This window comes from Candida orthopsilosis (assembly GCF_000315875.1).
Source record: "Candida orthopsilosis Co 90-125, chromosome 2 draft sequence".
Classification (NCBI taxonomy): domain Eukaryota; kingdom Fungi; phylum Ascomycota; class Pichiomycetes; order Serinales; family Debaryomycetaceae; genus Lodderomyces; species Lodderomyces orthopsilosis.
In genome coordinates, this window is record NC_018295.1 from 593,816 (window position 1) to 606,538 (window position 12,723).

Here is a 12,723-nt window from a genome sequence, read left to right on the forward strand (position 1 = left end):
GCTTATTCAAAACACAAAAGGAAGCTAAGGAGTGCTTGGGTTATAACTCTCTCAGGCGGGCGAAAGACGACAGACGAAAAGCAACAGACGAGAGAAGTTCGTATTCTCTAAAGGCGCAGGGTGTAAGATTTTGGATGGTTACGAAACTAGGTGATTAAACTTGAAGTTGCATATTTTTTGCCTTTCGTAGTAAAGCATCATCTTACACTTGGGCTTAGAATATTCTTTTTGGAAAGATTGTGTTGGCTAGATTCATCTATTGTTGCACGCAACTATAATAGAGTTTGTTCATTATGTCATCACCAACAATACAAAAATTGTATCTTGAGTCCAGATTCAAAGGATGATTAGAATAGTGTAGCTTTGATCGTGATCAAAAATGCAAATGATGGAGATTTTATCTCTAACCCCGAGGATTTTGGACGTTTGCTGTATTTGCTATGCGTAATTGAACAATTGCAAGTGTCTCATGTAAAAATTTTAAGAAATTGTACAGACGGAGACTTTCTCCGTTAAAGAAAAATCAAAACTTTATCCGTTTGAAAAATCAAAGAAAAAAGGATATGAAATACAAAGAAAACATTGAGAGCAACGTAACAAGAACAATCAAACCTAAAGAACAAAGAAGTTAGTAGCCGAAATCGAAAACAAAAAGTAATTGAAACGTTTTCCGTAAGTAGTGACTTTTAGAGAGAGACAGAAAATAAAAGGGTGGGTATGACTTTATTATAAGGTAAAGACCAAGTGTGATACATTAATCAAATTAGATTAGACCAGATTAAATAGCAAATGTAGGTACATGAATAGAATACGAAATGGCTGTGTAAGTGCATATAACACAACTAAATATGCGTTTAGTGGAATCTTTTGCCATCATAGTAGAGGGAAACAGAAAGGAAAGAAAGGCGGGTGTGTATTGAGAAATAGAATTGTTCTCAAATACACTACCATTTGAATTTTGAATTTTGGCTTGCAATGCAATCTGTAGTATACAACCCTAGTCGTTTATGAAATTCTTTTTTTTGGTGTTCTGTTTCGGTCTGTTGGTAACAAAATAAAAAAATCTAATGCTCGCATTAAATGTATCTTTTGTTACTGGTTTATTTTTACACCCCCTGGTTTGCAGATCTTACATCGTGTGCACTGCAAATCCTTATTTCATATCATCCCTACTTTTCTCTCAAGGGGGTTCAAAACAGTTAGTCTATAGCCCAAACGTATTGAATAAGTCCTTTGTGCCAAGCAATATTTTTGAAAAGTCATCTTATGCGTTCCAAATATAGTCACAAGATGTTAAACTTCTTTTGAGGGTGTTACATTTCACGGGGGATAACCCAATTTCCCTCCTGCGTTACATCTCCCCCATCCCATCACTCTAAACTTGTGCTACTCTTTTTCTTACTCTTGGTCCTTTCTGTCACTTGGGAGTTAAGAAAAGTGGATGGTCGTTCAATATTGTGTTTTCTGCTTTTGTGGGTTTATGTAAATGCGACCCAAACAAGAGAAAATAAACTCAGGCGCATAATAATGTAATGTACACAATAAGCATTATGTCCAGCAGTAATACAAAACAATTGCACAAATTGTCAAACCTCGGCAATCGGTCACATTTTGTCTCTTAATTTTCTTTTTTGATTGGTATTGTATGAAAATAACAATAGAAGTAGTAGTGTAAAAATAACCAATTGCAGTACTCTATCGCCATACCATAGCCCCCATCCCCATTTTCACTTTAGTCTCCCTTCATAAACAATAATTATTTGAGAACCGACTTTACCAACAAGTTACAGTGGCAAAGGCATAGATGAAAATGTACCCTTGGTACATTTTCACACCGGGTGAGTAAGACCAAATCATTTCTGAAACAGTTTTGAAAAAAAGAAATATCTATCATTACACAAACTGAGTGAAAAATAATAAAACAGTTAGTAGGATTTTATGTTGCACTTCTTAAAACAGTGACTTAGAAAGAAGGAAAACTAGAGTCATGTTTCTATTAATTCAATGGATATTCCAGAAACACACACTACTACTATAATAATTTTAACGGCAAATAACGGTCGTGAAACTTGCCACAAACGTGAGTTAGAGTGACAGGGGCCAACCGTTCAATGATTACATCACGATGATTACATACCTCCATCAAAAATATGTTAACAGATGAATACAGGTTAAGGAGTGAGCCAAAAATAAAACTGAAAATAATGGGTGCAGTTTATATGTATGCATTTATTAAGACTCGTGTGATATCAACAATATTTTTTTTTCAAACGAAAATTTTCGACGCCTAGAGTTAGCTAGTGTGTTTATTCGATTATGCGTATGCAACAAGACATTAATCAGTCATCCGACAAGTCACACCCTAGATCATCAAATGTCCATTCCAAATGTCCAACTAAACCGAGAGAGTTAAATGAAGCCTCGTTGCATAAAATGTAGATCTCGCATTCACATGTGATATTTCGACATAGACACACAAACTTAAGGCCCCTTTGCTTTCCGCTACCTGATGTTTCACTTGTATGTTGCCTTGACGCGTATACTTACTTTCTATCGTATGAAGAGAAGTAACAAAATGTGTCCCAGGCGGCGCCTCCCCAAACTGTAAGAAGATTTTATTTTCCACACCATTACAACCTTTTGTACTTTGTCTCACAAACAATCTGAGACATTTCAACGAATGGGACGATGAAAGGTCAAAAGAGAAAGAGAAAGGGAAAGGACAAAAGGAGGATTCCTCTTCGTAACTCATTTGGGTTTTGTGTGTTTGTTGTTATTTTCATCAAACAAGGCATATTTGTACAGTTGTTGGAATTAAAGTTTTTGCGTATGTTGTTTTATCTGCACATGTATGAAAAATAAAATACGCTACATCAACGATTACACAAGAGACTAAAGTGATTGTGTTGCGCTTAAAACCAACTGACCTGAACTATGGTCCCCCAAAAGCATAACAGGACAGACAGAGGCTTCGTGCAAAGCAAATTTTGATAATGAAGATGAACAATGAGGAGGATCATGTGCGTTTACGGATATTATATTTTCCTTGACTCTATGCACCAAATAACCATACAGCCGTCCCCCGTCAAACATCCCAACAAGACAAAAGCAAAGACATAGAGGGATCGGTCATATAAACTCTTTGACCCAAGCGTAAATAGCTTGTATCCCAAGCACACGTGTGTTTAATTAATTTCAATCCTGCATCAGATCTGCATGGTTTATACACGTATGTGCAAACTAAAATGGTAGAGCAGCTTTTAATGTGTTGCTAAAGCCTTTTTTCAATAATAGGACGAGATTTCGGACAACACCGGTAGTTCTTAGCTCATTAAAAAAAAAATTGAAACGATCTCATTCTAACAAACTTTATTTTGTAGAAACATTACACTAAATACACACACCTTCTAATGGTAAAAAGAAATATTCAAGTTTTGTTACTCACTTAATTTTGTGAATAGTCGTGTAATTTGGCTCACACTTTTTCCAAAACACTTCGACACAAAACCTCAATACATCAATTGTACGACATTTTTTTACTTGTACAAAGACAATTTCTAACAAAATATAGATGGGCACAAGGAAAAACAAAGACCAATGTCAAATCATAAGTGTCATATGTCTTTACAATTTTGTCCTCCTTTCGTTTCCGAAAATGAAAAGGGTGCAAATATCAAGAATTAAGTTTGGTATTGGTTAAATGCGAAGTAGGTTATTATTAACATATCTACAGTAACCATCAGAACAAGGCTTCAAATGGGTAGATCATTAAGATTATAGTAACGTATAAACTAGGGAAGTAAGAGTGCATCTAAAAGTAGTTGAGCCCCTGGTATTTTGTATTCAAATGTTGTTTCGTTAACTTTTTACGATAAGATTGATGCAAAATTTCTGAAAGCAACATAAAAATCTGGTTGGGCCTATATTTTAACTTCATAAATGAAGGATACGCGTTCATCGATCCATAAGCGATTAGTCCACACCCATCTGACTGTTGTCAATAGCTCGATTGGTTGAACCGAATGATCTATGACAAATAGAGGCGCATCTACACTTCTCATTGTCCTTGATTTCTTTTTTAGTTTTTTATTGTTCTGATATATAACCAGCAGAAATTATACATAAATCTTGGAATTCCACAGAGCAACTGAATTCCATTTTGAAGAACCCCCTTCTTTCCTCTTCCCGTCACCTCCGGGTGGTAAAACAGAGCAAAATTAGAGATAACGAACTAAGATGAATTTGTAGTTCCGTCTTATTGTCGATTCCTTCATTGTTCGAAGTTCATCATCGTCTAAAAATAGACTTCTTTCAAGGACGAATCTAGATCAACATCGAGTCACAATCATTTAGCTCTAAGCCTCTCTGGTGTTGCTTGCTTCGCAACGTATGACGACGAGGACCTAGTAACCAATAGCTGCTTGCCTCTACTACGCTGATGCGCACTCCCTTTTCCACAACGCACAAGCAGGCAAAAAGGGTTCATAACCCCAAAGTAACAAAGCCAAACTAAGAAAAATAGGAACCGGAGTTAACATTATCCATTGTTTTCATCATAAGCTTATGCCTTTACACCCCTTCTTGGTTATGGTAAACCAGCTTTTAATAGGAGTCGTTTGTAAAATTACAGTTTCTAACACACGACCAATTATAGATTATGCTCAGGGGGGAATCACAAGTTTCGTTCGTTATCCTCTTATATGTCTAGATGACGTCAATAGTTCATGTGCATCAGGCAACCGCAATCAACCTCCAAGATCAAGTTTGATTGCCGTCTATATCATTACACCTGTGGTATTGAGTTTGTATCTACAGGTATTAAATTATCAACTATCTTTCAACTATTTACACTTTCCCATGACACCAACCCTCCATCATACTCTTGACTTAATTTTTTGTAAAGGTGGTTTATACAGAGTGGAGTTGGCATCCTCACCATAGTCTAAATCAGCACCAACTTTGGTGAAACCGCAATTACGCCTTTCTGGAATCACATTCAACCTAGTTAAGATCTGGTCCGACAAGTGCGGCATCACTGGTTGAATCAATATCGACATGATACGTATCGTTTCCGAGCATAGATAAACGAAATAGTTGACTAACAATTGATATTGATGTGCTGTTTCCTCACTTACTTGCGAGTCTCTGATTGCTGACACGTATAGCCATGGTTCAGCCATTTGAAACAATTGATTAGCTTGATTAATCGCTTTCCACCAAACTTGGATTGCTCGTATGTAGTCGAAATTAGTAAATTTTTCATTCATTTCTTGATAAGAATTGTTGAGATTCTCTTGTAACTCCTTTGACAATTGCAAAACTGAATCAATGTTTTCCTTTTTCAAGCTATACTGATTAATCAATTCATCAATTTTCTCAAACTCACCACTATTAGCTTGCTTCACTGCTTGAGCAATATCAAACAGCTTACCACCAATTCTTGATAACAAATTACAATATTTCCCCACAAGTGCATCTCTACTCCTCTGCAATAAAGCTTCACTAAATTTACAATCATCATCAATATTGGAATTTTCTGTTAAAAAGAATCGAACTGGATCCACCCCATAATATTCACTCAATTCCATTGGATCAACTACATTACCCAAACTTTTGCTCATTTTGAAACCTTCACACAACCAATGAGAATGAACAATGACCTGTTTTGGTAGTTCAATTTCAGCAGCCATTAGGAATATGGGCCAATAAATGCAATGGAATCGTATTATATCTTTTCCAATAACATGTGTTGCTGGCCAGGGGTTATTCTCGGGGGTGATAAATCCAGTCCCATCTTGTTTGAATCTCTTTGGGAATCCAGTGGCAGTGAGGTAGTTCAATAACGCATCAAACCAAACATAAATCTTTTGCGATGAATCATTGGGTACCTCAATACCCCATTTCAATCGTGAAGAAGGCCGGGAAACCGAAAGATCTGGCAACTCACTCGTCATCAACTCATTGAGGATAAATTTGTACCGATGGTTCGGTTTAATAAAGTAAGGTTTTTGCTTCAAAACTTCAATCAAGTCCTTTTGAAATGATGAAAGTTTGAAAAAGTAGTTGGTTTCTGTCTCATATACCACCTCATTTCTTGACTCAACTGAAATTTTAATGATTTTACCATCTTTTTCAACTTCTTCAATACTTGATTCAGGATAAAATGTTTCGTCACTAATGCAATACCACCCGCTATGCGTTCCTTTGTAGATGTATCCCTTTTCCATCATCAAGTTCCAAAAGTGTTGTGCTACTTCAACATGATCTAAATCGGTAGTTCGAATAAATCTATCATATTTAATATTCAATTGTGATGCTAGTGATTTGAAGTTGGTGGAAACTTTGTCAACCAACTCCTTGGGCTCAATACCTAGTTTTTCTGCAGTATTCTGAATCTTCAACCCGTGCTCATCAGTACCAGTCAACATGTAGGCCAGTCTAGAAGGGTTCAACCTCTCCCACCGGGATCTGGTATCTGCAATTAGCATTGAATACAAATGACCTATATGTGGAGCTGCATTGACATAGAATATGGGTGTGGTAATGTAAAGTGGCTTGGACAGACTATATCGTTTGAATAGTAAAGAGTATCGTAGTTTCATTGTTGTGGGGTGTGTGTGTGTGGACTGATATTTAGAAGTACTGGGTGTGGATTTTCCACTCAGTCTTTTGACGCGCGATTTTCCTTAGTGTTGCAACAAGATCCATTCTCATAGCAGAAAAGTACTTTACTTTATCAATGTAAACTGTATACTTCAATAGATACCCTATTTATTACTACATGCATTATTACTAACTAACCTCTGTTTTTTCAACAAATATAGCCATGAGTGCAAATACGGTGTAAAACATACACAATGGATAGGCAATCAAGGGTCTAACATTATGCAACTTCAACACCGAAACAAAGAATCCACTAGCCGAATAGGTACACCACAAAACAGCAATGGCACTGACAACATAGCCTACCAAATTGTCCAAATTCGCCACTACTCCTACTACACTAATCAACACCAATGGTAGTAAACAATAACCAACGACTGAAGCCGAACGACTGAGATCAATTTGAGTATCATTACTCATAAATTTAAACAAATAATGTAAACTAATTGTACCAAATAGCCCAACTCCATAAATATATCCAAATTGTACTTTTCCTGCCAATAGAAGCAATGTGCCAAACAATAGCACAAACAAAATAGGTCCAGCTAAATCTGAGTCAGCCATGATATCACTGGGTATATCTTTCGTTAACGGATTCAACACCACAAGGGTCTTTGATTTGATGTGCAGGAAATTTATCCCCAATTCTTCAAGCAATGGTGGCTCACCTGGATATCCCAGAGTACCAAATGCAGCAAGTAATCCTGGTGTCAATTCACTTCCTCCCATTGAACCACTTACATCATTGTTAAATCCCATATCCATTGAACCCATGCTATTGACAGGTATTGACGGTTGTGCTTGTTGATAAGAATAATTGGATTGGTAGAACTGCATGTTCTGAGGATTATTCACCTGTTGTTGATAATAAGCCATCTTTAAGTGTATCTAATTATGGTAAATTCTTGATTAAAGATAAAGTACAATGACCGGCACTGTAAGTGTACGTGTGTAAATATGTCTAGGTCTTGTATTGCTATACGTGTTTATGAATTGAATCAATTTTGATTTTTTTTTTTTTCTTTCAAAGTGTTTGACAAATTTTCACAATTGGGATTGAAACGTCATTCAAAGAAAAGAGTCACGACACCAACACAACACCAACACAACGCCAAAGGTTATACCCCCCACCATGTCTCAATCTCTAATCATTTTCAATCCATCGGGTAAAGTTGAGTATCAATTCAACAACAAAATAACCCCATTCAATGACTTCATCTCCACCTTGATCAACGAAACACAGATTGATTTAGATCAAAATTTCACCACCGACACCATTAATCAGAAACGATTCTATTGCTATCACAAGGAGAATATATATGTGGTGCTATACTTTGATGCCATAACAACGATAAACAGTGATAAAATAAAGCAAGCACTCATAGGAATCTACAAGACGTACAGAAAATTCGAAGAATCTGACGACCTAGGAGTGGATAAATTTCGTAACTTAGTCGACCTACAATTTAACATTTTGATGAAGTCAAAGCAAACTGTCGAAGAACCTGCGTCTAACAAAGATATTAAAGGCTCTAGCAATGGATCAAAGCCCCAGATGAAACAAGCACACACACAAAAGCAACCGTCGTCTAAGAAAATGAGAAAGTGGGATAATAGTGGTGAAATGGTTGACTATTCGGATAACCAAGTATTGGATTACTCCAGCAGCCAAGGTCAGGATACTTCGACTCAACCAAAGGAAATGAAGGTGAATAATGAAGCTGCATTTACAAAGGATAGTGATTTAGTTTTGGTCAACGAATTGAATGACATATTGAATGAATCAGATGAGGATGAAGAGGATGAAGCTCAAAGCAAACCTACGGGGTTCTTTGGCAAAATTGGATCATATTTTGGTGGTTCCATTGATGTTGATGAAGTTTCAAAAAAGTTTAATGAACAATTAATTTCCAAAAATATAGCACCAAGTACAGCAAAGACCATCATCGATAAGCTTAAGTCAAGACTTGCAGGTAAAAAGGTGAATATGGCCACTTACAAGCAAACCTTAGTCGATGAGCTCACTAAAATTCTTACCCCAAATGTGTCGACCGATTTATTATACGAGATCAAGAGAAATGATACAGGCAGACCATATGTTATATCAGTTGTGGGTGTCAATGGAGTTGGGAAGTCCACCAATCTCGCCAAGCTAGCTTATTGGTTCCTCCAAAACAATCTCAATGTGCTAATATGTGCTTGTGATACATTCAGGTCAGGGGCAGTCGAGCAATTGAAGGTGCATGTAAATAACCTTGACCGATTGAATTTGGAGTTTTCTAACAAGTCTAAAATTGCATTATTTGAGAAGGGCTATGGTAGCGGTGATCATGTAGTGCAAACTGCAAAATCAGCAATACAATACGCCACAGAAGAGCATTTCGATGTGATGTTGATTGATACTGCTGGTAGAACACATTCAAACGCTAAACTAATGGCACCTTTGAAAAAATTTGGAGATGCTGCTAATCCAAACAAGATTATTATGGTGGGGGAAGCATTGGTTGGTACCGACTCCGTCGAGCAAGCTATAAACTTTAATAATGCATTCGGGAATAGGAGAAACTTGGACTTTTTCATAATCTCCAAGGTGGACACAGTTGGTGATTTGGTAGGAACGATGATCAATATGGTTATGGCGACAAAAGTCCCTATTTTGTTTGTGGGTACAGGGCAAACATATACTGATATCAAGAGGTTGAGTGTGAAGCAAGTCGTAGACATGTTGACCAAGTAAGACACATAATGTTAATTAAAATACACCAACCGCAGTGCATATATTGCATAGTTACTATAAGCGACACTACTACAAGTGCAGCAAGTGTTTCTCTTAATAAGGTATCAGATGTAGCTACAAGACTGTGTATACAATACATATCGGGGATAAACACACCGATCATCTAGATAAAATCTCCTCGGTCCAGTAGTTTGAAGAGACTCCAATTCTCTCGATGACTTCGGCTGATTTCGCAAGATAGCTTAACAGACACAACGACCTGAAAATGCATAAATATGAGTAGTCTGTTCTAGCTCCTTTGCTTCCAATGGTTATCCAAAATCGGTAATCGTAACGGAGTGATGTGAATCAGTTCTTCTTGTCATCACTGTAGCCCAGTTATCCTCCTAAAACATATTCAACGTTAATGTATTAGCAATGGAATTGCTGTCAACTGCCTTCTTAAACTCTTCAAAATTTAACTTCCCATCACCATCAACATCAGCTTCCATGATAGTCTTGTCCACAATTTGCTGCAACTCCTCATCTTGTAAATTCTTCCCCACCATCATTTTCATAACTATAAACAATTCCCCATTGCCAATATATCCATCGCGATCAATATCGTAAATGTTGAATGCAAATTGCAATTTTTCCAAACTGGAGGATTTACCACTAAAAGCTGACAAGCCAGTTATAAACTCTTGAAAATCAATTTGTCCATCGCCATCCTTGTCAAATACGTCCATCAATCGTGTAGCTAATGGATTTGACGATATTCCTGGAATCGATAGAAATTCATTTTTGTCAATCTCTCCCGATCCATCCTTATCTAGTTTCATGAAACGTTTCCTCAATCTATCAATCTCTTCCACGCTAAAATTTGTGTCCTCAACAAATTCATTTAGTATACTTGATGACGCCCCCATGATGGTTTCTGTGTTCTTATTCTGTTGTGGGTTTTTTTATAGGGTATTGCTGAAGTTCTGTATTGGTTCTGTCGATTTAGAGGCGCAGACAATGAAAAATGTGACTGTTTGGTAGCTCACTACAGACCACAGGGCGATAAATTAACATTGCTCATTCGATTAACTGGTTCTATACACTCATGCTATCTAGATCACTTTGCTCTTCTCTCTTAAAAATAATCAAATCGCCACTTCTCCTGCTGTCCCAGTGAAAAAAGCTATTGAAATATTGCTTGTACAAGATGTAATTGCCCAATTCTTGTTTTATCAACTCTTTCAAGGGTGAAAAGACAACAATAAACTCTGGATAGTCCAAACTTGACCCAAGGTTGTCTTTGATAAAAAGTTCGGGATTATTGTAGAACACATCAGATTGGTCTCGATATGATTTTAGTTCCTGTGATGAGAAATGCAGTAAATGTAGTGGTGGCTCGCAGGTCAAAAACCATGCTCTCAAATCAGGGTTGTGCAAATGGCTTTGCCATGGGGTCGAATGGCAAGGTGTCAAGAAGCCAAAAGTAGCGTCCTTGTGTGCTTTCATAAAATCCAAAACCTTCATAACACCTCTTTCATTAACATTACCGAAAAATATTGCAATAAGGATGTTTAAAAATATGGCAAGTGGGACATACTGTTTAAAGCGTTTCAACTTTTGATAGCCACGAGCTGCATAGTATAACATAATTGGCTGTAATGGCATAATAAAACGGAACTCTTTGTGTTGAATTGAGGAGAATCCCACCAAATAAACGAGACTACTAATCAATAGCAGATCTTTGCCTAAACCATACACTAGCAAAGGCAAATATAGCATCATCATTAATGGCACTGCCTGAAACAAATAAAAGTGCCACGGAGCAACACCGTAGAATATTGACAAATTCTTAACAACATTGAATTGAAGGAAGTTATAAAGTGGTATAGTGAAATCCTGGTAAAAGTAGTAATCAAGCGCTATTGACAATGAAAATAACGCACACACTTCCGTTATTGAAGATATCACCCATGTAAAACTGATTTGTAATCTTGTCAAAAGCCAAAGACCCAAAGGTATCCATAGTATAACATTTGTTGGTCGTATAATACAGCTAAGGAAACCAAAGCCCAAGCTAAGATACCAATTGTAACCGCTAACTTTCCCCTTCCACGGCCAGTACCTCAATGCACATACCGTTAGACATGTCTCCAAATTATTGGAAAATGATCTTGTTAAAACATACCAATTGAATGGATTCAATAGGGACAAAATCAACGTGATACGAGCTAAATTGCTATCCCTCGAATAAACTTGAACAAATCGGTATAGTTGATATTCCATAACCGTCGCAATTAAACTATTGATCAATTTGGGAATAAACCATATAAGCTGCTTATTTTCTCGTGCAATTTTGTAGCCCAACGAGTAAATTAGGGGATGTATAGATGATCTTAATTTGGCGTGCCATTCCCAGGTTATATAACCATAGCCGTAAATGAAATTGTGAGCTGGTTCTAAAGACTGGTAAAACTCATCAGCTTGAAAAAATGTTTGTATTGAAATAGCATTAACTAATCTTATAAGGAATATTAAGCCAAAGAGTTTAATTGAAGGCGGTAGTCTCGCTCTTGGGTGATTGATGTACATCCTATGCCAGTATATCTTTCAAATTGATAATTTTTAATTTACGCGTCTGTCATGTACTGAAGTATTTTGGTGGACATTGTGACACTACTCTTGCATACTTCAAAGGTCTGACATACGTATCTTTACTAGGCATCAGTCATTTGCATCTAGGTAAATGTCATTCAATACTAGCAATTTAGGGTGCAACTCTCCATATGAAGAAAGATACGCGAGCAAAAGTATAGAGGTCAAATCTACCATTCTCATATATCCGAGACGCTTAGAGTATCAAAATCTGTTCACCTCATTTACTGGAGATTTATTGAATTTTAATATTGGGGAATTACCCCGGTCCCGGTAGATTGTAGTTCGTGATCATCTCGAGGATTGTCACAACCCTAATGTGGGGTAAACAAAGTCACTTATGATTAGAAGCTTATCTAATAGGGTTTTTATGTACCACTAATTGACCATTAATGTGATGCGTCTCCCATATATGAGACAAGCGATTGCTCAAGCAACAATATCATCTTCCTATGTTGAAACTTAAAGTTTGTGAACTCTGTGCATCAGTCTTTCAGGTCAGGTCTCAACCATATAAATTCCGCCTCACAAAAGGTAGGCACTATATTCAGGGTTAGGGTCTCACCCCATTGAAACTTGCTCCCTGACTCAGTGCCAGTGATAGATCATTTAGGATGGTGGTAAGCTAGAATGAATACGAAAGGATATTGCATCTTCTAGTGCTGAGGGTAAGCCATCAATGTCTCGCA

At 37.0% G+C, this 12,723-nt stretch overlaps 5 protein-coding genes across 5 annotated transcripts; 1 reads left to right on the plus strand and 4 right to left on the minus strand. All coding sequences in view use genetic code 12, as the record gives it.

The window, feature by feature from the left end:
* Positions 1 to 4,874: 4,874 nt before the first annotated feature.
* Positions 4,875 to 6,602, minus strand: CORT_0B02870 (Msm1 mitochondrial methionyl-tRNA synthetase (MetRS); the record flags this gene model as incomplete). The annotated part of the gene is made up of 1 exon (XM_003867391.1): positions 4,875 to 6,602. One exon carries the CDS (start codon positions 6,600 to 6,602, stop codon positions 4,875 to 4,877), a length of 1,728 nt encoding a protein of 575 aa, XP_003867439.1.
* A 190-nt stretch (positions 6,603 to 6,792) lies between these two features.
* Positions 6,793 to 7,539, minus strand: CORT_0B02880 (Tip1 protein; the record flags this gene model as incomplete). The annotated part of the gene is made up of 1 exon (XM_003867392.1): positions 6,793 to 7,539. The coding sequence occupies one exon, from the start codon at positions 7,537 to 7,539 to the stop codon at positions 6,793 to 6,795; it is 747 nt and encodes a 248-aa protein (XP_003867440.1).
* A 256-nt stretch (positions 7,540 to 7,795) lies between these two features.
* CORT_0B02890 (Srp101 protein) lies at positions 7,796 to 9,400 on the plus strand (the record flags this gene model as incomplete). The annotated part of the gene is made up of 1 exon (XM_003867393.1): positions 7,796 to 9,400. One exon carries the CDS (start codon positions 7,796 to 7,798, stop codon positions 9,398 to 9,400), a length of 1,605 nt encoding a protein of 534 aa, XP_003867441.1.
* Positions 9,401 to 9,786: 386 nt separating this feature from the next.
* On the minus strand, positions 9,787 to 10,308 carry CORT_0B02900 (Cnb1 regulatory subunit of calcineurin B (Ca[2+]-calmodulin-regulated S/T protein phosphatase); the record flags this gene model as incomplete). Its single annotated transcript, XM_003867394.1, has 1 exon — positions 9,787 to 10,308. The coding sequence occupies one exon, from the start codon at positions 10,306 to 10,308 to the stop codon at positions 9,787 to 9,789; it is 522 nt and encodes a 173-aa protein (XP_003867442.1).
* Positions 10,309 to 10,477: 169 nt separating this feature from the next.
* CORT_0B02910 (mannosyltransferase) lies at positions 10,478 to 11,971 on the minus strand (the record flags this gene model as incomplete). The annotated part of the gene is made up of 1 exon (XM_003867395.1): positions 10,478 to 11,971. One exon carries the CDS (start codon positions 11,969 to 11,971, stop codon positions 10,478 to 10,480), a length of 1,494 nt encoding a protein of 497 aa, XP_003867443.1.
* Positions 11,972 to 12,723: the final 752 nt, after the last annotated feature.